We start from the raw sequence: 26,710 nt of genomic DNA, 5'->3' as shown, positions 1-26,710 counted from the left end.
TCCACCACCTCCCTGGGCAACCTACTCCAATGCCTGACTACCCGTTCTGTAAAGAAATACTTCCTAATATCTAGTCTAAACCTTCCCTGGCGCAACTTGAAAAGCCTAAACTCTATAAACTCAATTTTAAAATCTCTCCACACTTCAAAATTCCACTGGGTTAATTAAGAATTTGAGGTGGTCAAGCAATATGGTGTTGGGTTTCAATGAGCATTGGGGTGCCTGAAGGTATGGACATTTCTTTGAAAGAAGAAAGACTCTTCCCAAGTTTTCCTTGTACTATTGTAATTCTCATGGTGAAATAGCACTTCCTTTTTTCTTCAAACAACTGCAGAATCAGGAGAGCAAAAATTAAAAGATCCACACAATACCAGACTTTGCATTTGTGGTAGAAGAGGCATTGTAAAGATGTGCATAGTTCTCAGTGGTTCTGAGGTTTCTCTGAACTCGTAGAAACTTTGGTGAAAGAGAGAGAATAAGCTGGGTTACCTTTATTTAACCACAACTTCCTCAAGCAGAACGTACCAATGAATGAAAATGCGCTGTCAGGTGGCTTCTTGGAAAAAAATAGTTCTAAGAAGGAGTTTAAACAATGTCCAGCCCCCTTCCTTGTTTAATGTGAAATACAGCCTTGCGCTGATATAGCACCTTTCACCTAAACATGTGCAAAATCACTTTAGAAACTCTGGTAACTGCTGAGGTTACCATTATTTAGCAATTATTTAACAGAACGTTGCAATAGTTTGCAACAGTTGCTTAGAGGGTGTGAAAAACTTCATTTCCAATTTAAATTATTGGGAGGAATTACAGGAGACTGTCATTTTCAAACTGGAACTAGATCCAGGCACCAGGGCTTTATACCTTTCTTATTAAGAACGTCATAAAGGGCTTTTTCTAACGAAGTAGCCAGGATCTTGGTTTTGCATTTCATCCCCAAATCAGTGCCTTGAACAGTGTGCACTCCTGCTTTGGAGGATTACTTCAGTGTGGTTCACTGCTTATTCACAATGGAAGAAAAACATTGAATTAAAGTCCCTCTCTGCTGCCCCAGGTTAGCATTTTGCATTACATCAGCAGCTGTGGTGGCTGTGAGATCAAGCCTCAAAATTAATGTGAAATCTATCTTCCAGTTTTTGAAGGGGGAATCTGTAATACCCATGTAACACTGAGAACAGTAAACTTGGGGCTTGTGAATTCTTTCACTCCTCTTTAACCTGACTTGCCAGTAATTTAATTAGTGCTAAACAGTCTGCACACAGACTTGCAGAAGTTAAAAGACTGACACAGGATTCGCTTCCAGTGACTGTTCCTCTTTTGCACATGTGCTGGATGGAGCTGTGCTGTGTTTGGAAGTTGATCAATAATGATTGCACAATTCTAACCTTATTTAAACTATGATATAAACAGACATGATAGAAACGGATGCTACCAGGTTTTTTCCTACTTAAAAATGAAGTCAGCTTTTTTTTTTTCTGCCTTTTTTTCTCCCTTCTTTTTTTTTTTTTTTTTTTCCTTTTTGGTTCCAACAAAATTGTAACCTGGAAGAAAAGCAGTTAGACTTTGTGAAATCCCAATTCAGTGTAGCATTTGGCTTCAGTAAATGTGGAAGCCAAAAATAAACATCTGTTTGGCAACTTCACCAGAAGTTAACTGTAAATGCAGTTTTCATCTTTTCAGTGAATGTGGCATTCAGTGCTGGTTAACATCTATTAAGGAGGAACGATCCATAGTTGAGGTTGTAAAACATTTTTTTTTTTCTTTTAATTACAGTTATGAACCTCCTTTGCCTCGGGGAAATCCCCTACCCCAGTTTCTTTCCAGATATAATTTCTTATGTGCCAAAACATGAACTTCCTTTGAAAGCTAGAAGGTAGTTGGATGGGATATTTGTGAATTATTAGACTTTGGAAAAGAGATGGTCTTCAATCGATCTGTGCGTGACAGCCCCGAAACTTCAACTTGGCCATTTTTTTTCTCTTTCCTTTAGTCCTTCAGAATTAAATCATAAGCCTCTTTTTTTTTTTTTTTTTTTTTTTTTTTCTCTTCAGGCTGAGTTATGAACATTTTAAAGTATTAGGTATTGCATCTTTGGATATTCAGAAGGATATATGGAGTTACACTTAGAAGTAAATTAGGAAAAATGTAAGCAGTCCCACTTTTTTCTCCAGGAAGGTAAAATCTGCACATGACAGGGACTCTCCCAGGATGCCAGCTTTGGGCTCCACTCCTGGCAGGCTGTGGCTGCGAACATCCTTAACAACCTCATCTTGTCAGATCTCTGCTTTTCAGCAAATCCTTTGCAACCTCTGCTGCTACCAGGGCAAATTCGTTTCACTGTGGGTCAGGGAGGATTGAAGTGGATGCAGATTTGTGGTAGTGTGCTATTGGGACAGTGGGAAGGGGTGAGAAGGGGCAACTTGAGGCAGAACTATGGGACATGCTTTGTTATTGCAAGAGGTGATGATTAGTTGTAGGATCTTCTAAAACTGAACAGTCCTATGACTTGGGACTTCAGTAATGCTGTATGGAAAACTTTTATTTTGGGAAGGCAGAAGTTTTTTGGTAGATTTCTGACATAAATCAGTGAACTGTTCATTTTTGAATTCTGCAGCCCTCCCTTCTTGTTTCCAAGATTCACTGCCTCACTATGAAAAATCAATAAGCATGTTGCTAGCTTGTGTTTTTAAATGCTCTCAGAAATCAGGTCTATGCTAAACCAGATGAGTGCTTTTTTTCATTCCTAGTGGTAAATCAGTCCTGAAATGATTAATACAGAACTGTAAGATCCGTCTGGTAGTCAGGATGACTCAAACCCAGGATTCTCAGCGTTAAATGAAGAAAGGTCTGCCAGGTAAATTTGTCAGAGGATGTGTGGTGTAAATATGCCAGGCTTCATATACATAGCTGAGGATAGCCGGTACCAAACAATGAAGGGATATAAATTTTCCAGTAAGGCAGTAATTACTCAGGAAATGCACTCACAAATCCTGTTAACAGACACCGTATGCGGGAGTGAAGAAAGCAGTGGAGAAAGGGTGTTGTATGTTCCTCCTGGCACCCACTTTGTGTATGTGCAGCATAAATGTGTTCATATGGTGCCGGATACTGCTTATTGAAACTTGGTTCCACAGGCATTTTTCTCTGAGAATAAAGGGGGAACTAGAAAGATGATATAACCTCCTTGCCTAGTGTTTGTGATTAGTTAATTTCTCTTCACTTGATGAATCATCATTTATCATATGATAACAGCAACAATGTCCAGCAGAACCAGAAAAGGAAAATTAAACCTGAGGTAATCATACTCTAGTTCTTCAAGAGGCACTGGCACATTGTGCCTCAACTTACGCAAACAGAATTTTGATTTAACTTTTATCACACTGACTTGGGACTTCTAGCGCCTTGGTGCGAGGGAGAGTTTCTCTACAGGTAGTGAGTGATAGAGTGGCAGTAAATCAGCTTTGGGTTTTAGAAATATAATCTCTTTTATGTGATACATTGGGAGGAGGGGAATGAAGCAGAGAGTCACAGATGTTTGCTATATGCTTTTACCATACAGAGTGAGGCAGCTGTAAAAAATACCCTTGCCTCTTAAAAGCAAATGAACTTGAAAGGTGCATCGTGGCACGTGCATCCTCGCCCTTTATGTGTGCAGCTGCTGGCTCACAACAACAATAACAGCATTTTGTCTTTGGTAACATCCATGACACGAGTGAACATGCAATGGAACAGAGTAATGGGCAGAAGCCCTGAGATTTAAATCAGCAGAGTCTCACTGGGTGCAGATGGCACCGGTTACCGCTTCGAGCAACTCCCCTGATTACCACATAGTTTGCCAACATATCAAACAATAGAATTGGGCTGTTGATAAATAATTAATAAGGATTTTGTTGCATGCTTGTCTCCTGGGCAGTATCACCATAGAGATGATCTGGCTTTTAGGATCTGAAAAGTAACAATCTCCAAAACAATGGCATTGTGTTGACCTTACTCTTTCTCTGAAAGAGAGAGCTCTCAGAGATGTGTTAGCAAAATGCACAACACCAGCCACTAATTTTGCTTCAACTCACAGTGGCCTTTTGTCCAACTTTTCAGTGAGTGCATGGAGTGTTTTCTATGACCGTGCAGAAGCTTGTTCTTAGAATTACATGTCCTGCATGATGCTTTTTATTACTTCATTTGGCCTGGGATTGGAGTCTCAAGATAGATTGCTTTTTTCCTAGCAAATGGACACAGCAAAGATATACTTGTGTGTGAAGAGGCTTACAAGAAGAAGTCTGCATGAGAATACCTTTGCAGAACCCTTTGGATACTTGGCTCCTGTGTAGGGATATCTGTCCATGGCTCCTTCTTCCCACCTGGACGGTCCAGAGGCCAGATAGACAGTTATTCAGCCCATCCCCTGCCTTTTCTTTCTTTCCTTTGTGCAACCTCTGGAAGTGCCATTTCAATACAACTGCATTATCAGCATCCCACTCCTTATCATTTGATTGCAGCAACCTCAGGGACCACCCAATTTCATAGCTTTGTTTCTCTTCCTCTTGTGTTGGTGATGTCTGGGCCAAGAGCCATAAGCAGAGACTCCCCTGGAAAAAACATCATACAGTGCCAGGCTTTATTCTTTCTTGCTCAGCTCCATGGAGCTGGAGGAAGAACAATGTGCCTTTTCTCTCCCCACCCCCAAACATCCTCTGCTCTCCCTTTCTCTTCCCCCATGGTTGATCCACCCATTCTTTACCTCCCCGCCTCTGTTGGCACTTGGCGCATTGCACTTCCCACCTCAGAGTCTCAAAGAAAGGAAACGGAGCTGTGAAACCGGCTGGGCTCACCCACTTCCCATTGCTGGGTGGGGATGGCCTCAGTTCACAGCTTTCAGAAAGGAGAGGTTTATGTGTGTGTAACCCTCCCCTCCCTCTTCACCCAAAGAAAATAGTTCTTAATAATTTTCTTTAAGCTGCGTTTCTGACATATGTCTCAGTGTCAGCAAGCTGGTTTCCCTTTCTCCAGGGACTGCACTCTGTGTCCTGATGTCATTTTTCTGACTCTCCACAATAGTATTGCAAGAGCCCATTGGAATTTGCTCGTGCATGGGTGGTATGTACAAGCGCTGGAACCAGCTTAAAAGTCACAGCCCCCATGGTGGAAAAAAGCAGTTTGTTCATATCTCACCTAAAAATAGCCTTGATAGATAACAAAGAGTGGAAGATTGTTTTCAGTGGGACTGAATGTACTGCATGCAGAAGTTGCTGGGGAAGGTTCAGTGATTTGTGGCATTCAGGTGGTCAGCCTTGGTTACAGCACTAGCTGACTTAAAAATCTGTGGCTTTCTTCACTGTGGCTAATTCTGCCTTTGTTTATATTCACACATCTCAGCTGGAAATGAGGCAAATGTATTTTCATTAGATTAAAACAGACACATGAACCAACTTCCTGAAATCCAGAGAAACAGCTTTACGCTTTGATGAAAATATAGCTGCTTTGCTCATCCCATAAGTGCCCATCTCATGATGCCAGCAGTGACTCAGCAGGCACAGAAATTTGATATGGAAACGGGCACCTACCGCCTGCCATGCCCTTTGCCAGATGTTTAGACTTTGAGATATTTTTCTGTACGCGATGGTCTTGATCTGCCTCTGTAAAAGAAAATTCCACCCGTCTTGCTCTGCCCAGCAGCCGAGAAGCTCATAAAGGAGGAAAGACATTTCTCTTACAGATAGGACTGAATGTACAGAAACCTTTGTAGCCGTCATCTTTTTGATGTATTTATAGTTCAATTCGTTATTTGTACCAAACAAAAGCAAAAAAGCATGAAGTGTCTTGGAAAATACTTGATAATCTCTCTACACCAGTTCAGAAAGTGAGTATAAATCCTCTTTCCAGCAAATGGAGACAGGTAATTTATTGCAGCCTTGAAGACAGCAGCTTATTTCTTCATGCTTCCTGCCCAGCAAACTTTGTAAGCTGACTCATGGAGGGATGGGAAGCCAAAAGCTGTGCTCCCTGTTTCCTATCTGCTCCTGGAAGGCAGAGTAGTGGTGGTGAGGATGCTGTGCTCATGCAGAGCTGTTTGGAAATGCCTGGCGATATTAGAGGTTCACAATCCCCTGCTTTCTCTCCCCTGTGCCATAGGTTTTGGAGAGGGTATTCCCTCTACCTGCTTCTGAGCAGAGGCTGGTGCCAGCACTGGCAGTGAAGGTGGAGGTGGTTTCAGTCCATCGCTGATGCTCCTTTCTCCCCCTCTAACCCCGTGAATGGGACCATGTTGCCATCAGAGCTACAGAAGAGATACCGAGGATGTTACTGGTGCGGACAGTCAGTAGTGATCCCCAGAGGGACCATCACGTGGCCTAGTTTTGAGCTGTGACCTTGGTGCTTATGCATATATTTAACTTTACATGTGTGAGCTATCCCACAAAAGTCTGGCCTACTCACATGTGTGAAGTTAGGCATGTGTTAAAGTGTTTTGCCAGATTGGGTGCTCTGTCTATAGGGGCTTTGGGTGAACTTGAACCTGTTTTGTTGGGGTGAGAGGCTTTAGATTTCATTATTAAGAATGTGATATGTTACTCTGTCTGAGTGCAAGGTCTTGGAGTTATCTGAAATTCTCATTAAGACAAGAAGCTAGGAAAAATACGAATTCCTCCACTAGTAAAGTTACTAAAAATACTATAATTAAATTATCTAAGTCTTAAAACCAGTAAAATATATTGAGAAAGTGTGGTCGAAATATAAGTGCAGTGTTTTGAGAGTACCAAAGGGACTAACAGCACTTTCTCTGCAGATCTTGAGCTGGAATATTTGGAGTAGTTAATGTAGCTGATGTAAAAAAGCATGTTGCTTTTGTCCTACTCTTGATTCATAGCCTGTGACCCTTAATAAATTTTGATGTTGCACACAGTGGAGCTGTTGCTTTCAGAGAAAGCAAGGAAAGTAAGCAGGCAAGCAAGAAAGAAAAGGACCTAAAGAATGAACAAACAAGTTCTTTCATAAGGTATTTCTCAGTTGAGATTATTTCTTATTAAGCTTAAGTTGTTCAGGCTCATCATGTACCGTATCTGGCAGCAGTCCTGTGAGTGGGGTTTTAAAAAACGGAGCCAGCTCTGTCTGGTGTTAAAAGCATAAGTGCACTTTAAAAATGTATTTTCTGGACTATATTTATGAGTAAAATACATTTCATGAAAGAAATTCCATTATTCATATTTTAGAATACCTGGAAGAGAGTCTTGTTTTACAGCCTTATACCATAACATAGGGGATCTTATTTTGCACAGAGAGATGAAAACAATGAAATACATAATAAATACCTAAAATGTGATGATGACTCATAATGTTTCCATGAAATACTAAAAAAAGCCCAAAGCTGGACTGCTGTCTTGTTTGTGTTGTTTTTTTCACATCAGTAGATTTAAGCCTAAGTACCCTTGCTGACACGGTCTGAGCAGACTGATACAGGTGAAAGACACTTGGCTGGCAGAAATCCCTTTCTTAGAGGCAAAGAGCTGTAACGAACGCTGTCCTGCTGCTCCGCTAATCCTGCTTTGGGATGCTACCTCTGACAGTGACAGTCTTCTGACAGCAATCGCTTGCTGTTTGGTCTTTTGGACCAGGTCACCAGCAAGGCTGTGCACTCTTGGTAGCCTTTGAGACATGGAGCCTACCCACTTGGGGATTGTGCAGGCCGCCAGGCAGACAGCATGGGGTAAGAAGTATTTATTGAGGTGCCTTTGAACCTTTCACTTCCCTGATGCTGTTTTTGAGGGGAAAAAAATAGCAATTGAACATGGGGAAAGGTATCAGAAATCAGCCTTTAATAATCAGATGGTTTGTTAAGCAAGTCACTCCTGTGGTGAGTTGCACCATTTGGGAGGGAGAGGCAGGCAGCAGTTTCTGAGATGCTACAATCCTTTGTTTCCCTTAGGAGTCATGTCAGCTTTCCATTTCACAGAATCATCTAGGTTGGAAAAGACCTTGAAGATCATCTAGTCCAACCATTAACCTAATGCTGACCATTCTCAACTACACCATATCCCATTTTGATTTCCTTGTCTTCTAAAAGCAGATGAATAGTGCTGTTTCACCACTTGCCTCCCAAGGCTTAATTAATAAATGGCAGCACTGTGCTTTGAGCGTGCTCATTTGCTATGCAAATAGACAGTGATATTATTTCATCAGTACGTGTGAGTGTCTGAAGCCTTGCTCCAATACGGAGTGCTTGTACGGGTATCGTGCTGTGCCCTGGTGTAGGGGCATTGCCTCCTCCACAGCACTCCTGCAGTTTGGCAGGATTGCAGGGTATGGTCTGAGCGTGGGCAGGCGGCTGCTGAGCAGGATCCGTGGACATCACTGGAGTTAAGATAGTTCATACCTGCCGAGGGTCTTTCCGTGTTTCTAAATGCCAGTCACTGTGATCTGAAGTAGCTGAGGGAGGGAAGAGAAAGTCTTGAATCTTAAAAGCTGAGAAATGTTTGGCATGCATTCTCTCCTTGTGCTGGGATGAGATCTTGCAGCCTGGATGTCGCTGGCAAAATCCCAAGTACTTCGGCTGGGCTGCTGAATTCTACCCCTGCAAGTGGGAAGTGATGTTTTCAGGAGAGCTTAAGTACCATCTTCAAAATTTGGTTAAACTTTTAGGAATAGCCTATATAAATTAAGGCTCCTAGGTGCCTTAACCACTTTTCAACGCAGGTTGTGAGACTGTAAACTCTGGTCCTGTTGAAAAATATGTTAGCAGGCAACACATCTGTTTGCATTTGAATATTAATCCAAACATATATTTAGAATGTTGCCACGCTTTTCAATCACATTTGCATTTTTGTATCTAAAAATATATGTTTTCACATGTGCCGTTATTTCACAGAGGCCGTTTGCAGTAACTATGTGTAGACTTACAAAAAGTCCTGTCTGTGAAGCACAGAGTCAAGTTAGTAGGAGATTGGCATGCCCTCTGGGGTGCTGTTATTACTTTGCCCGCCATGAATGGTGAAGAATTTGCCCGCCGTTGTATATTTGACAATGAAACCGTTCTTAAATTCTTCCTCAGAGCCAAGTACAAGCCTGTCTTTTAATAAAAAAAATGTGTTTTTACCCATGTCTATATTTATTTCTTGCAGGAATGCACATGCTGCTCCAAGAGCCACCCACATCCTTCTTGTATACAGGGTGTATTTGCATTTGCAGCCTGTCTCAGTGCAAACATGGGAAGGGGGAAAAATCCAGCCTCATCTTTAGTGTTAGTTGCCTTCTCCATCTCTAGAATTACTTGAAGATTATCTTGATCACTCATTCAATTAAAATCTCTTGTATTACCTTTTATAGAAATATGTGCCATGTAGATAAGACCATGGTTATGTTGTTACTTTTAAAATCTCTATACCAAATGTTTGGGTCAAGAGAAAGAAAAGAATTATTTTGGTTTTGACATGCAAATTGGTTTGTCCCTTGAGCTCTACTTTTTGTTCTGCTGTTCCAAAGTAGGATAGCACTTGAGCATGAGCTTAATTTTAAGCATGTTCTGAAATCTTTGGGAATTCAAGGGATGGGGCCTGTGCTTAATGCTTTTCTGAACAATGTTGCTTTTCAGAGTTGAAGGCTTTGTAGGAAACCTGACCCTTTAAACTAGCTCCTGTTTATGTACATTTCAGTTTTATAATATTGTAAGTTTTTCTCTTCTTTCTTCAATATCCTTGATGCTACTTCATATAATGAAAACAATACTGGTCATGCCACTTGCGATTACTGAAGTAGGCAGTGAAATTATTTTTTTCTGAAGGAACTAGGGAAATCATGTAAATCACAGATTTACAAATGTTTTCCCAGGAGAGGTCCACAGTAGTTGGCTGCATAGAATGACAAAAGTTTTGTTTACCCATAAAAGGGTGGTCATCTCAGCAGGTCAGTGATGTTTTTCAAAGACGTATTGTTGATTTTAAACTAGCTGGTAATTTATTCCTTGAACTCTGGCTTATAAAAATAAAGGAGGGTAAATATTGAGTATAATAAAGGCCATGCTGCCATTCAGTATGCACAATGCCCTCACCTTCCCTCTCCCACTAGCTTCTCTCCATTGTTGGTTTCTGCATTTCTCGTAGGGCATGAGCTGACCTCCATGATTATTTATGGTGTTGTTCAGATAAGCCCTTTTTTTCACAGGCAACACACATACACACACACTCATAAGGGCTGTTATAATTTGAATTTATATTGCAAGTTCAGCTATCACTTCCTCTGTTCCCACCCTGCCTTTTGGAAAGATACCCAGTCACACGATGTGCTTGAAAAAAGGTTGCTGATTGAGGAAGGATGCAGGAAGGATATGGTTTTGCAGTGATTGCATAAGTGCTGTGTAGGACCTGAAAGCCTTGGGTTTATATGAGGACGAGTTTAGATGTGAATTTCAAAATTTAATTCTTCTGATTTTTAAATAAGTCATAACTCCTGAGCAGTTTGCCTGCTTTAGAGAACCATGGAGCAACCCATGTTGATGTGATACTCTATGTATTAACATGGACAAATATAAATCTGTAATCAGCGCCCTGGATTCCCTGCATCTCTTCCATCAGAGATCTCAGAGAAATTGTCTCCAAAGCTTCTGTTTGAAATCGTCAGGTGCAATCATGTCTAAGCAAATGTACTTCCCATCAAAATCTTTTGGGAGTTCTGCCATTTGCCTCGGATAGAGAGTACTTAGGCTAACACAGAGATCCTTCCAAAAGATGCTGTTTCCCCTCAGTAAAGTCCTAAGACCTGAAGATCCTAACACTTCATGTCACCCATTACTGTAAAGTGTATTTATTGCTGTAAAATGAAGGAGCTGGGGCATGGAGGTTTGTATTTTAAAGCTTTGTTTTTGCCATTCCAAGTTCTGCCAACATCTAACATCTGTATTTATTTTTTGAATTCTCCTTAATGGATTATATACATCTGTTCAGTTCCAAGAATAACGCTTGATTTCCTGAATTTATAGGTTGCAATAAAATCCATTCGTAAGGACAAAATTAAGGATGAACAAGATATGGTTCACATCAGACGGGAGATTGAGATCATGTCATCCCTCAGCCACCCTCATATCATCACCATATATGAAGGTTAGTGAATGCACTTCTCCTCCCTGACTGCTCTGTTACGTTCCTGCAGACCTGATATTCATGTTTCTTGAGATCATGCACCAAACAAACCCCTACTCCGAGTGTAATCCATCCGTTACCAAAGAGATTGTTTTGAGCTCTACCTTCCCTCTGAATCACCAGTGTTTCACAGATGCATAACCCCTTGCCTGGAGGAGCTTCTTCACGTGCAAGTTAAGCAGGAGTTAAACTGGACTTCGACAGTCCCGTTTAATTTCACCCTTGCTTATGCACCAGCCTGATGCCCATTTCTGTCTCCATCCCCTAAACCAGTCCTCACATGCTTTATTTTCCCTGGACTGCACAAGACCAGTCTTGTCTGCTCTAGGCCCTTGGTCTTCCTTTACGTGCCTGTTAGTCTTGCTGGTTCTGTCATTGCTGCTTTTCCCCCTGAATCCCAGCACCCGCTTCCTGTTCACCTCTGCATGCTTTCCTGTCAGTCTGGTTGCTGGCTTATCATTCCTGTTTCCTTATCCTGTCTTCCCCCTCTAACCCCTTTCTTCCTGGGACACAGCTGGGAAGCCTGCTAATTTCTGCCTCCAGGAGCTGCTCCCTGGTTCTACAGCAAAGAGCAGGAAGCCCGGGGCATTCCTCCCTGATTTGCCTGTTTGTTTGTTTATATATTTATAGAGTGTCACTCTGTAGTAAAATCTCCTCCTTCCTTCCTTCCTTCCTTCCTCAAGTAACATCCCAGCTCTAGCACCGGGTACGTGCTAAAAGACACCAGCCAAGAGGTCTGTTGCTGCAAGGAGGGAGGCCGCATGGCGGACCTGGGGTGTGGATTCCAGAGGTTTGGAGGGACTTGGGCCGGGCAACCTTGTCCCCAGGGATCACCTCTTCCCCTGTGTGCAGAACAGGCAGCCCGAATTTAGCCCTACGTATTTACATACCCGTGAGGTAAACGCGCAAGGTGATGATATGTATATGGCAGCTCCACTCTGAGAGTTGATACGACTGATTAAAACAAGGGCTGGCTTGGCGTACTGTTACAGTATCGCATATTGAGTTATTCAAAAGCATGTTCTTGTACTTGAAAAGAGATGAATATCTGTCTTTTTATTGAATAAACTCATAACAGGATCTGGGAACAGAAAAGGGGAGGGATGCTGTGTCAGCATGTGGGTTGCAAATGGAACAAAAGTTATTTCGAATGTGCACGGGAACTCAGAAAGAAAAAAGATTAAGCATGCTGTGGTCCTTTGACCAATTGCCCTTCTCGTCCTTGCTTTAAATACTTTTTACTGAGTTAAAACTTTCGTAAAAGTTAAAAAGATGACAGCATTTTTAAGAAGCAGACAATAAAGTCCCGTGGGAGCAAAACCTTCCCCTCTGGCCCCGCACAGGGAGGAGCAGTGCTTCTGCAGCAGCGCCAGTCAGGCTCCGTGATGGAGGGTTCATCCTGTCTGCAGGAGCACAAGCACCTGTGGCAGGTGATGTTGAGGTCCTCTTACGGTCCGTCAGCCAGCAACAGCACTTTGCGGCAACAAACCTGGGGGCAGGTTTTTTCTCTCATTTCTAAGAAGTTTTCTGTTCTGTTACTGGTTAGTTTCCTTTTCTTTTTCTAGAAAGCAGAGCAGCCTTTCATGGTTTCTTATGTTTAATTCCTAGCCTGAAGGGATGGGCAGTGGAAGTCAGCTTTTTGGTTGGACTGTCCATTGGAAGGAGTTACACAGAGCTGAGCTATAGCAGCTATACAGCTCACCCAGCCTTTCCAAGCAGTCGCAGTCAATAGTTGGCCTTTAGCAGCCAATGCTGTAACTTCGATATTGTAGCACTGGGAAGACGTGTGGTTGCACAGCTGAACACAGAGCAGCAGTTACGTACTGCCCAGAGATAAGGATGTGATCTCAGGGATCTTTAAGCATGTGCTTCATTTTAAGCTGAAGAGCACTTGTAGTGAAGTTAAGGGACTACGTCTAGGACTGAAGTATTTGTATCTTCTTGAAGTTGGATTTTAAACACATGGCTATTCCTCTTGAGTGATGCATAAAGAGTGATAATACTGCTATCCTCTAACAAAATGTTGAAGTTACTCAATCCTCAGGGATGGGCTTAATCTCACCAAATTTCAGCCATCCGACATTTTGGCAGTTGGTGTACACTAAAAGTCTAGTGTTCCTCTCCAGTCAAGAGAGATCAGCGTCTACACAGGGTGATTTGCTCCTTCCTGGGAGAATTTTTTCAGGTAGGTGGGATAAATGACATACTGGAGGCTCCCGATGGCTATAGATGGAGTCTAACTGACTAACTTAGATCAGATGCTTAACTTTTAAACTGAAGCAACCCCACAGATACTTTTCTCCCCTCTCACTAATTTTTACTGTAGGTTTTCAGACTGCCACTGCATGTCTGACAGTGCTTTCTGTAGGTGACAGGTTGCACAGTTCTATCTAAGCATGGGCAATGCTGTATCTCCCTGTAATATCTTTGAAAGCTCTTTGTATTGCATTTACAAACATGTTTTTCTTAAGTAGGATCCTTGTTTAGGTATCCTTTTGACCTGCCTGCTTAAAAGCAATTAACCTCTGAATTTGTCAACTTGATGTAAACACAAGCTTATCTTTTTTTTTTGATACTGAGCAAATTCATATGTGTGGAAACAAAGCTTTCCAGTTTAGAGATATTTTTTTTTTTTGTTAACCTAATCAAAAGGCACATACCTTGCCCGTTACTGCGAGGGCAGACGTTCAGTTGTGACTCCAAAGAAATTCCATCCTCTCAGCAGGGCTGTAATTGGCAATCTGTCGAGCGCGGCTGTGAGGGAAATGCTCTTTCAAGTGACTTTAAACTCCTTGAAAGGGACTGGATAAATGAAGCTGGCTTTGCTAGCAGTGTTCTGATTTCAGCACATAAATTTTAATTTATAGAATAATGCCTCTGTCCATTCATCTGTCTGTGTCCCCCCACCCTTCCCCTGCCCTGTTTCTTTTTTGCCTTGAAAACTCCAGGATTTGATAATAAAGCCTTTGAGAGCTAACATATTTTTCCAGGGGTAGCCTGAGTGCAAAATCTGTCTCATCTGGCAATACTTTATGATTAAACCAGGGAGAGAGCATCAGGCCTGATTCTGCAAACATTTAAACATGTGTTGGACCAATTATGAGAGTGAAGTTGCGCTTGGTACATTCAGGAGTGAGCTCTTGAGTCTTTGTAGTGTGAAATACAGTGCCTACGTGAGTGTTTCTGTGCTGAAAGGAGTTGTCCTTGGTCAGCATAACCATCCAGAAAAGTCCACACATTTGCAAAATGCACTTAAAAATGAACAGATTGTTAGGTAACATGCTTGTAGAAATAGATTAAGGAAGATATTCCCTGAAGAATGAATAAATATTAGGATCACAATTCGGTGCCCATGGAACACGATGGCATTAATGTGAACAACTAACTGAAGGAAAGCATGTGCTGAAGTGCTTTGCTGGATTAGCGCCAGGATGCTTAGAACAGTGTTGGATCCTTCACAGCAACAAGGCACAAAAAATGGATTTGTCATGTAAGAGGGACTTACTTTCTTTTTAGGTTACACTTTTGATACTCTTAAGAAAAAGCACAGATATTCTCCATCATTTATCTACCAGTCCACAATGACTTGAGCTAGGTTGCATGCTTTGGTTAATCAGGAAACTGGTTCAGCTCTTCTGTACTTTCAGATCCCAAATCTAACAGAAGAAGATCTGACTGTGTATAATGGTGGTGGCATGGTATTCCAGGATAGCCATCTTACTTGCCAAATACATGTTCAATGTCACACTGAAACCTCGACACACACTTTGTGCCAGACTTCGTGCAACAAAAAGCAGATGCATGCTTGGTGTTTCAGACACACATAAGCCTGTCTCCAAAGCAGGGCTCCTTGAGTTGTGTCAGTCAAGTCACCATGTCCTCAGTGAAAGCAGCTATGTTGCCAAAAATCTGCCTGGGTGTCAGCTGGTGAGGTGCGTGGACGCGAGCCATTGCTGACAAACTGCGTCTCCCCCAGCAGCAGCAGCTCAGGGAAGTGTCCCCTGCCATCAGCTGCAGGGTGCACCCCTCGATGGGGCCAGCAGCTGGGGACCGAGGTGGCAGCTCACACCATTGGTGGGTTTGTGCCGGGGCAGAACCGAGTTACCTGTCTCAGGCTGACAGTGCTGGGGAGGCAATCCCAGCCTCTGTCCCAGCCTCTGCTGTCTCCTGGTTTTCAGATGTAATCAAAACAAACATTGGTGCCTAATGACTTCATCCCTTCTGTGTGCAAAACACCTGAAAAAGTCAAAAGTCCCTCAAAACATCACGTGGATGACTGGGCTTTAAACAAGAATGATGCAAGTTGGAAGGCTGGAATGATTATTTTTTTTTTTTTTTTTTTTTTACTTAGCCAAGAGAAACCACTTCAGCAGTGACACTATTTAACCACATTTCTGATTGATTTCCTCTAATTATGTAGGCTTTTGACCTCTGAGTGCTTTATTCCCATTGTTTTCAGTTGATAATGTCCAAGAACATAAAGTAATATTTTGAGAGTCTGGCGATAGTAATGAAACAAGTATAAACAAACTTAACCCTTTGGTTACCATACCCCACCTTTATGAATTTCCTGGCATTCAGGGTGATCGCCTAAACAACACTTTGTTGGACATGACTCAAATGTGTGAGATCACTGTCAGGTCCAATTCAGATGTCAAAATGATTGCAAGCAATGATGAAATTTATTCTGTCTTTCTATTTACATAGTCCTCCCACTGCAATGTAAATGTTTGCTTGTCTGAAGTTCCTCAGCAGTGTGTAATGATAATTAAAAAAAAAGGGGAATTAGCTCTTGTATTCTTTGCTGAAACAAAAGACAATTAGTGTAACATGTTATTGTGGCTGAATTAGCAACTCTCATTTTTCCTTCCTTTTTAAAGAGTAGACCATCAAAATCTGCATATCCTCAGTCTCATCTCTGAGAAACAACCTCGGCAAGGATAATGGCTCTCATTCTGATTTAATCTCCTCACTGGGGAGTAAATGCTAGCATGCTGTCTGATTTAAAATGTTTATTGCAGGATCTTAACTACATTCCTTTAATTGACGAAGAGATGCAATTTGGCTGAATAAGGCCGTATTTCAGGAAAACAACTTAACACAAGCTTAACTTTAAAAGACATATTTTATATCTCACTATCTTCAATTATAATTAAGCGTATGTATAAATTTGTGCATATGCATACAAATGGTTCTGTACATTGGACCTTGGATATTTTCATATCTGCTGTATGCTCTGTTAAAAAAGCAGTCATAAAATAATAATAATAACAATAATAATAAAAAACCAAAATAAAAAATATGCCAAGGGGCTGTAAAGCTTTCAAAGCAGTCAAGAATATAGAAGACGCATCGAGCTGAATTTCCAAGATAAAAAGTACTTTTCAGTACTCGCATGTCTTTTTGAAGAATAATTCGAGCCTTATTACACAAGTGAGGTAATTGGGTCATACATGACTTTTCTGAATGAAAAGGTTATTCTAGTCTGCATCTCCAAAATTAAAAACAAACTCGCTTGTTCTTTTGATTTGGCTGACCTTTAATAAAAGAGCATTTTGTAGCAGTGGAAAGGTACTTCTGTCTGCGGCTGTTAGGAGAGTAATAAAAATACCGCTGAATGGAAAGACACCAGATGGAAGGAATGTCAACATACTGGAACTAATTTAGGAGATTGCTCTGATAGAGAGCAAAGGCATGAGGAGAATTCAAATGGTTTCAGTGCGAAGAGATTGGCCGCCCCTCTTAAACTAACAAACTAAAATCCTTACCCCAGGGTTACATGTAAACCAAATGGAATCAGCCCACAAGGAGGTAGTCCATTAAGGGGGGAAAAAAAAAATCCACCCCCCTCGGCACTCGCTGTGACTTTAGCATCCTGTAGGTTTGGAGGAAGGGCAGAAGTCTTCTGCTTTGTTTTACTTTTTGAATTTGGTAGAAATAAGTCTAAAGTGAACTGTCCTAATAGAGGTGTATAATGTACTATTAAGTCTTTCTGATGATGTTTGCAAAACCATGCCTGTGTGGGCTTTCAATGCTTTTAGGGTGAAGTCCATCTTAGCATTTAAGAGGGATAGTGAAAATGTTCATCCGGTGTCAAACTTGTCCCGTGAAGTTTCAGTGGAGGTGACTTCGGTGTAGCTAAAGGGAAGAATTTAGCAGTAGGATTGAAAAGAAGACTGCTGATCAGCAAGATGTCCCTACCCAATGAGTGCTATTTGGAAAATGGAAAGCTGTAGATAGAAGCTGAGTTCATCATTTCACGGCCTCTAAATATAAATAAGTGGAGAGATTATATCCAAGAATTATTGCTATAGTAGAACAGCCTGTGAAAGAGACAGATTGTTGATGTTACAAAATGTACTTTGTCTCAGATATGTCTTTGGTAGCGAGAAGTGAAGTTCTTTCCCAGTTTCACATTTATATTCTTCAATGAGCTCTGAAGCCAGCAGATTTGGTTTCAATTATCTGCCTAGAAGTATAGAACTTTATTTCTGTAATTGTTTTAAAAACCAACCAAACAAACATATTAGAGTTAAGGGAGGAGTTTAAAGAAAAACTGTAAGAAACCTTTCCTTGACCACTGCATCTTAAACACCCTTTGCTGCATGGGTGGAGTGCTGCTCTTAGCCTCTGCTAAGGCTCTTGGGGTGAACAGACCAAGCCCAAACAAGCTTGTAGCCCACTGGAAAATGCTGTTTCTCCACTTTGCTGTGACCTGTGTGTTAGTACATTAACACAGTACTCTTGCTCATCTCCTGGGCATACAATCACGTTGTTCCTCACACCTTGTGCTACATCCTGTTCCTGCTCCCTGATCCCTGAGGTGCTCTCACAGTGCTGTCCCTCCCTCCTCCCCTGTGGCCAGGTGGAAGTGTAGCCATCTCAGAAGTCAGTCCTTCATCCTGCAGGCTCTTTCTGCAAAGGAGTACTAATGTTTTGCAACCACTACCCTGCATCACTTGACCACTATGACTGAGGTAGTGCAGCAGGCCTCCCACCACACCGAGGTCTTGCTGCAGCTCTCTCAGCGTAACTCAGCTTGCAGAGTGGCAGAAATAAACACAGTGTCTCAAGAGTAAATGACACACAGTTTGTAGCAAGCGTTTCTCCTGCTGCTGTCTCCTCTAACACATGGAGCTCATGCCTCGTATCTAAGCAACCCCCATCTCTTGATTTGTGATTGACAGACCATCTTTCCTGCTACCATGTTGGGCTGTTGATACTGACAGTTCTCCACTTACCTTATTTGGCCAGCTGTTTGCAGAGTATTGACGGTTTGAAAGAAGCAAGAGCAGCCCCACCTTTCTTAGACATAACATCCCTCCTTCCCTTGACCTTGGTCAGGGTTGAGGAACAGGCTTGTACGACACGGCCGTCCCATCAGTAGCAAGCTGCGGGATGTTCCTGGGGCGCAGCATCCTGCTGAAGCTGTGCTTTTCCGTCAGCAGTAGCTGCAGCCAGGGTTCAGGCACACTTCTAGGTGGGGGTGAGTTTTGGAATGAATATGCAGTAGGATGGCAGGTAATAAATCATCCACAACAAAAACAAAGAGTGAACCAAACAGTCCCAGAAGCTATATGGAGGCAATCCGTCCATCATCAGCCCGCAGGTTACAGCCCAGGTGTTAACAGGGCAGTATATTTATTACCTCATTATTATTTGCAGTAAGTCAATCCAGCCTTTAATTAATGCCCTCCTCTCTTCCCCCAGCCGTTGGCCACAATGCTTTCTTGGAGTATATGTTTATAAAACTACATACTGTGCTCAGAAGGGAAATTCAGAAGTGTCTGTATGAAACCTGCCTGGCATCCTAACTACTACTGTGAAAATTCGTGGTGTACATGGCTGATGGTCTGAGACTTGCCAGAATACCACCTTGTCATGTGCCTGATAGTCTTGACCACTGAATTCCTCTTTAAGACTGTGTGTGTGTGTAGACATAAATCCTACTGCCTTTCCACTCCCTCGTCCTTCAGTGGCAGCTCTCATTTAAGGTGTTTTTGTCAGCTGTTCAGTTCCCTCTCTGTAGGAAAGTAGCTGTGTGCCCTCTTATGAGATTCAGCTGATATGACGGAGGTGCTCTGAACTGAAATGGTGCAGTTGTAAAAAAATACTTCCCACCTTCCTGGAAAAAGAAAGATTCTCTGTTCACCTCTGCTTCTAGGTGAAGAGATAAATTGCTGTTTAATTCTATAATCGTTCAGCTGTGATGATGCTGAGGAGACCTCTGTAATGTCATCTAAGTCCAAGGATAGTGTCCTTCTCACAGTGCTCCCTTGTGAAGAAAAAGAATGCACCAGTTTGTCCTGAGTGTGCTGGTAAACTGAAACCTGAATACGAGTTACTGGGATGCTTCTATTCTTACTGATTCTAGTGCGGTTTTGTGACAAAATTTCAAAATTTGGATCAGTGATTTATGCTTTCTTAAATTTTAAGTTTAAGATATTATCTCAGTTTCCTAGAGGGCATAAGAGAAAATTTGAAATGGACGTTCCTCCAAACCGACTGCTTTCCACTTCATTCCTGTAGAAATGCAGGAAAGTATAGCAAATTTTAGTCCAGAAAAATTAGATTTTGGAATTTAAAACTTCAGAACATCAAGGATGATTTGAGAAAGCTCTCATGACTAAGTGATAAAGGTTTTTTAATAAAAACCCAGGCTGGAAGAACGCTCCATCATAGCAGGGCTGTTATGGCTGTTACTGTCACCATCAGCACTGAACACCTGGTAGGGCATCAGCAGATGGGGGAGCAGGGTGGGAAGAGCCAAGGGCCCCTTTGCCCCCATCTGTGCCCCTCTGGTGAGGCAAATGTCCTCCTGAGCTCAGGGTGGTCCTTGCCTGGTATATGATATAGTAACCCCTAACTCATTGAATCAGCTGCTTTTTTGGGGGCAGGGGATTTGTTTTGGTTTGTTTTGTAAAATCCAATCTCTTAAATAAAAGCACTTTTAGTGATTTCTCTCAGCTTACTGAAACTATTTCTTTTTGCCTTCCTGAACAACCCTGTATCTAACAAGCCTTTCCAAGCTTAGAGAAAGGAATGTGTGCATTACTGCTTTATTGGTAACACATCACAGCACTTCCCTGTATGACACAGGACATGTTCAGTTTTTCCCAGACAATATCAGTCTGTCATTCTTGGAGAGGATACTGTAAGTATAATCCATCCAGAGACAGCTCTGCCAGTTTCCGAAGTTTATTGCTAATGAGGATGCACATAGGATGTAATCACTGGCAGGAGCCTCTGTTTTGGGGTACATTGAGGCCAGCAGACAAGTAAGCGGCCAATTTTATCTGGCTATTTGCTCTCCCTTTTATCAGAGCTGTTTGGCTGAGGTTCAGGGGTGTTAGAGGGAACTGCAGAGGCTCTGGCTTGTAGAGTGGAGTGACAAGGTGTGAGAGGACATGAGACAAAGCCTCAGAGCAGCAAATATCTGTGTGTTGAGAGAGACAGCTTCACATTTCACTGCAAAAGCCGAAGTTGTGGGGTTTTTTTTAATTAAAAACACTAAGGACTACTGGCTGAGCTTTGCTAAAGAGATATAGGAAGGCATCATTCCAGTAGGGCTGGTCAAAACTAGCATCCATTTGTAATAACCCCTGTAACCTTATTAATTTGCAGATGCTTTGCTGCCAGTGTGACCTAGCCTCAGCAGGCTGCTGCCACAGATAAAAAGAAAAGGAAAATCACCATGTTTTAATATGAGCAGAGGTTATTTATGGCAGGTGCAGGAAGTTTCCAGTGGGTTGCAGTGGATTTTCTGTGTCAGAAGGGAAAAACTATTTAGCAGCCAGAGCATTATGGCGATTCGAGGCTACTCACAGTCTGCTTTACTAGATTAAATGTTTAGTTATTTGCAACTCCCAGCGAAATCCTTGACAGCATATGGCACAGAGTACCCTCAGCCCCAAAGAACAGTCAAGTTGTGACGTGTATTGAATGAATGTTCCTTGCACTGCTTACATGGGAGTTGTGCATTGCTGCCGGCTCTGTGCAAGTGGCAGAGGAGGTATCTACAGTGTGCAATGGGACATGCGGTGGGGGCAGGAGATAAGTAAGCTTGAGGGTGAGTTGGGTGCATGAGACAGGGTGCAGAGCCATACTGACAAGAGCTGTACAACTGTGGAGACATTGCAGCCACTGCTAGCTCAAGTGTCCATGCCCACCATGCTGTTGCACAGAGTTGATCTGGAAGAGGACACATACATTAGTTCGCTTCTTGGATTTTGATGGTAGGTGAAAGCCAAACCACAGTCATAATAAGCCAAATAGCAATCCTGTATCAACCAGTCATTGAAGGCAGAGTTTATTATGCCTTCTATTAACCCTTTCCAAATGATGTGAGAGCTCCTTTTTCCTTCTGTCCTCTGGCCTCAAGAGGACTACTAGGAGGCAGTCCTGTTGGAGTGGGGATTAGTGTTCAGATGTCGCTGGCACAAGTGGCCACCTCACCTCTTTAGGATCAAGTTGACTTTACCACCCTGTGATCCCATATTTTAGAGGCAAAGATCTTCTTTCATGCAGCCATATGAAAGTGAAGATAGCCTGAACTTCCTTCTCCTGATCTCAAATGTAATCTTTCTCTGGAAAGATTTAGCATTGGAACTTACATTTTGCAGTGGGGTTGATAGTACATATCTCCAGGCTACAGTGATTATACAGGATGTGTTCTGTCTTCCTGAGTCTTCTTCACTCTTTAAAGTGTCAGTTTTCAAACATATTGGATCAACTGTGGTGTTTTTTCTCTTCTTTTATCCTGTGCAGTGTTTGAAAATAAAGATAAGATTGTGATCATCATGGAGTATGCAAGTAAAGGAGAGTTGTATGATTACATCAGTGAGAGGCGGCGATTAAGCGAAAGAGAGACAAGGCACTTCTTTCGACAAATAGTCTCTGCTGTACATTACTGCCACAAGGTGAGCAAAGGCTTTGATACTAAAAAATGTTATTTGAAGGCTGATTAGTGACTTACATATTTCAAAGCATGTCTGAGGCAATGGCATTCGTTATTAAGTATCACAGCATGTGATTATATCAGTGCAACAGGAGATCTTCATTAGAAGTGCTACAGTAGTTCACTGCCTGTTTTTAAAGACTAAGGATATTTTCCTGTATTATGGCAGATACCAGCCACTCCCTTACATTAGCCCTACATTGCATTTTTGCTTTGGAAATAATTTTCCTGACATAAAACCCCCCCCCCAACATTAACTAGAAAAGGCATCCCATAGAACTTCTACAACATTAATATTAATACATTCAGATGAATACTAGTTTGCAATTTGTATATGAAAGTGAACAACTTTAGAATAGGAGATAAACTAAAGGGTACGAGTGTTGACGTATGAGCTTTAGTGTGTACTCATTCTGGATAGGCAAAAGTAACTTTTCCAGATGTAGTGGGAGCACTAGAAAGATACCCTTTGCTAATGACTTTATCCATGATGGTACCCACTAGAATGACAGTGTATGCAATTAAACCCAAGGTAGCTCACTGGTTGTCATCACGGACCTTTTATCCCTGCTTATGAGCCAACTGCATAGAGCCAAGACTTGCATGAGGGTAAAGGCAATGAGCAGCTAACACAATTTTTTATTTGAATTCCTAAACACTTTAATCTCCACTTGAATTCTGATAAACAAGAAAGGTTTTCAAAGTCCTCACTGTGCAGCGCTGAAAAGCTGCAGCGCCCTTCCCTGTGCAGTTAATTTTTCCCAAATTTCTTTAAAGAAGGCTCTGGCCTAAACCCAGCTTGTTCACTTCCATCCCTAACATTTACAGTCCTTTAGGATTATAACTCCCCCAATCCACGTGGCTGCACATTGGAGGAATGAGGGCTTTTGTAAGGACTAACGTCACTGACAAATATTGTTTTCTGGTGCCTGGGAAGAATATATTGCTTTCACGCAGTGGGGGCAGGATTCAGGCTGGAATTAAGTTCCAAAAAGACAGCCCCCAGCCCCCCACCCCGCCGACCCCCCTGCTGTTTTAGAGGCTTTGTGGGAGGACAGATTCCAGTCATTCTTCCCTTAACCACACACCAAGTGACTAATACATTGCCTGTCACTAGTCGCTGGGCCGTGAGTGTTATGACAGTGAAATCAGCCCTGAAATGTAGATGCAAAGACCACCCTGCCAGCTCACCTTTAATTTTCCCAATATTTTCTCATGTTCTCCACCATTTTTTTCTTCCTTGTTTCAGAACGGTGTTGTCCACAGGGACCTAAAATTGGAAAACATCCTTCTTGATGACAATTTTAATATTAAGGTAGGATTCTTTTTCTCAGCTTCTCAGAATGGAGTTGCATGTTTTGTAACAATTTTATCCAAAGTATTAGAAGAGCCAGTGTTATGGCAACAGCTACTAAGCAACAGCATCTGGCAAGAGACTCAGGGGTTTGGAGGTTGGGGAAAAAGCACCACTGGTGGCCAGTCATACACAGTAAATGAAGCTTTGCATAATTTGGGGGAGAAGGGCCTGTCCTGCCACACAAGGGCCACGATTCCCAAAGCAGTATCTATTTACTGGTAGGAAACAGCAGAGCATTTCATGCAGTTAGGTTTATTGTACGAGTGATATTATTGCTGGCTGCTGCTGGGGCTAGGAAAAAACTCTCCTGGTCTACAGAGTTCAAGTGTCTCCTACAGAACACTCTGAATGTCCTTTTGATCATGGCTGGAAAATAAGCAAATACAGTTTCAAAATAAACCTAGTAAAGCACATGTGCTTCATTAGGAAATGGCCTTGGAACTCCAGACACAAACGTATACTTTGGATAGTGATGTCAGTGATGTCATTTCCATGTCATTTCTCCCCAGTGAAAGCATGGGAATGACCTTTTTTCCCTTCTTCTTCTTTTTTTCCTAATAGCTGTAGCACAAAGATAAATAATGCAGAGATAAGTGTAGTTTCCAGGTGGCTGAACCTGTTTCACTTTCAACTTTGTTCCTCCCTGGGTAGCTGGATGTGAGGGTGGCTGGGTGTGCTCATCTATGGGCAAACAAACAGAGGGAGGGACGCTGAAGAGTTTCTGCTGACGCTTGGGCATCTTTGGTTAATTAACAGAGTAATGGAGGAGCTCTCTGCATAGCCAAATATTTAAATAGCCTGGATCTTCATTTTGTCTTCACTAAAAGCCATGGGGCTGCATGTACTGCCTTCTGCGCTTCACACTGGAGAGACTGTCTTCATTTTAAGCTGATGTGCAATGGAAATGGAAAGTAACATATGGTAGCTGCCATCTGTGTAACGCTGATGACAGAAGCTAACTTGGATCAACTAGTGGATTAAAGGCACATAAATATGTGGTTTCTAAAAATAGTCTTTTACGGAAGGCCCATCCAATGCAATACTTGGATGTTTTGCTGTTAACATCCAGTGTTAGAGCAAACCTCCCCACTCCTGTTCCTACAGGGACACTGGCTGCAGCAGCCCGAGCTGTTCTCAGCAGCGCTGAAAACAAAAAGTAGCCTTTCTAGGACATTGTATACGAAACAGGCTTCCGCAGGCAGGATGACCTTTCTTTCCGCATTACACGCCAAACTATCTTCCCAGCTAATCAGAGAATTCTTGAGAGAAAAGAGGAATTTGGGGAATTTGCTAGCTGCGTGGCCTGGATCTCCGCACTGTGGTCCTCATATGCAAAACCAATCACTTCCCCAAGCCTCTGGGGAGCTGTGCTCTGTCAGAATGCTCTGCTCCCTCTTTCTGGGAGTCTAACGGTCCTGCAGAGAGAGTGGGAGGATGGGGCAGGGATGCGTGGCTTTGTGTTTGTGTCCAGACCGTGGAGCTGACTCAGGGGCTTCAAAACCACAGGTGCATTTCAGCTGCCATAGCGAGTGACACTGCTGTGGAAGAGATTTGGGTAGCTGTAACACCCCACATTCCTTCCAATCATTTGGACATCTTTTTCTTGAAGGCTTCCCTTTCCTGAACTGCATTGTGTTTAAGCTGCCGTGTAGGTATTTTGCATATTTCCAGCCTTCCTCAGTTACTTCTCTGCAAACTGCAAGGCACGCCTCTGAGTGGGCAAGGCTGCCTTGGCGTGGGTAGGTGGCTGCAAGCTTCCTTGCTGTACCCTGGTAACTATTTCTGCAAAGGTTTCATGAAGCTAAAAAATAGATTGAACTTGGGAAGCAGTTGGTATTTCGTACATCTTACTATCAGTAGCATTTGAATTTGGATTACTTAAAGACATGACTTTTTGTACTGTTCTTGTTTTTCTCCCTGCTCTTTTTTTTACACCTTGTGACTAAGATCAGCTTTGAATACTTAATGTTAAGCACACTGCCACTGTTTCTCTGATGCTGAAGCTTTGAATATGTTACTGTGGTTTCTATGTTACTTGCACAGAATTTTACTTTCCACTTTTTCTTTGTTTCACTAAACAGTAACCGTTGGCAAGGAAACACATAGGAGCTGTAAATTATTTATTAGGAGTAAATTTATCAGGTCCTCATTCTGAGAATATTTATGTATGGCTTATTCAGGCAGAAAAAAGAAATGTGCAGTCCGGGGTTTGGTATTGACTGATGGCTTCAAATACTCAGTGATAGGCATTTTCTAGAAATGGAGTGATAGTCTTATCTGTACTTTCCCAGTATTTATATTTCATTCAGTGGATTACAAAGCACTTACAAAATTGGCAAGTTGATTTTAAGAATGAGAAAATGAAAGGAATCCCTTTGTTCTTGGGTGCAATGTGCAATTAAATACATGTTTCTGAAGAAGCCGGTGAGCTATACATTATGGTACACACAAACATGTCATAGTAATGCGAAGGAAAAAATAAGATGTTGTAAAAATAGATCCTTGTATAGCAACTTAAGCAATACTTTTAGAACAGGAAATAGAGGACAAGTAATCCATTAGAAATTATTATCTGACCTAAAAGGGCCCCAAGCCATTTTACATGATACTACACTAACTGGCAAACCATTCTTAAATTTTAGCTAATTAAATGAAGGTCATGAAACATGTATGGAGACATAATCAGCTTCTTTTTAAGAGTTACGATAGAGTAAAAGTCTCTGGAAACTGAGGCATGTGTTGGAGTGCAGCAACTAGGAAATACAAGCGTCTGGAAGCTGACAAAAAATAACATGTTTTGAAGAGTTCTGCAGGTCCACAGGCCAGAGGTGCAGGGTGATGAGGGGAAGAAAGTGATCTGATCTGTGGTATATAATTATGTTTTTCAGGGACTTGGTGTATGTGGTAATATTTCCTGCAAACTGTTACGTAATGAAGCAAACACAAGTGAATAAAATGAGTTTTAAACAGTTGTGAAACTGAACATACACGTGGATCTGTGGTGTACAAGGAGTTCATCCAGCCAATTAATCAAACAGTACCTTGCTGTGCTTCCCACATACGCACCCAACTATCTAGCAGAAACCCTGAGTGTGAATGTTTCTCCTGGGACTTAGCCTGTCTGTGGAGGTCAACAGTGGGGCACAATCCTAGAGCCAAACCTTACCAAGACACTGCAGCCTCCCACAGGGCAGAAGAGCGTTACTTGCTTTCTTTCCTTGTTCATGGTGCCGTGTTCCTTAAAGAAATAATGTGGCAATGAAATTAGGGTTTCTG

General features: G+C 42.1%; 1 protein-coding gene across 2 annotated transcripts in view; it reads left to right on the top strand.

The window, feature by feature from the left end:
- The window catches only part of NUAK1 (NUAK family kinase 1), a 49,683-nt gene that overhangs the window by 13,674 nt on the left and 9,299 nt on the right, over nucleotides 1-26,710 (top strand). The window contains exons 1-5 of one of the 2 annotated variants that reach the window (XM_074871905.1): nucleotides 6,271-6,300; nucleotides 6,896-6,988; nucleotides 10,961-11,081; nucleotides 21,888-22,039; nucleotides 23,327-23,392. In XM_074871905.1, the coding sequence (XP_074728006.1) occupies nucleotides 11,009-11,081; nucleotides 21,888-22,039; nucleotides 23,327-23,392 (291 nt within the window). In that variant the 5' untranslated portion in view covers nucleotides 6,271-6,300; nucleotides 6,896-6,988; nucleotides 10,961-11,008. Of the gene's footprint in view, nucleotides 1-6,270; nucleotides 6,301-6,895; nucleotides 6,989-10,960; nucleotides 11,082-21,887; nucleotides 22,040-23,326; nucleotides 23,393-26,710 lie in introns of those variants that run through there. The other variant, XM_074871904.1, reaches the window with a different exon arrangement.

Source organism: Strix uralensis, chromosome 5, assembly GCF_047716275.1.
Source record: "Strix uralensis isolate ZFMK-TIS-50842 chromosome 5, bStrUra1, whole genome shotgun sequence".
Lineage (NCBI taxonomy): Eukaryota > Metazoa > Chordata > Aves > Strigiformes > Strigidae > Strix > Strix uralensis.
The sequence above is the reverse complement of the archived record's forward strand: the minus strand, read 5'-3'. Positions and strand labels throughout refer to the sequence as shown.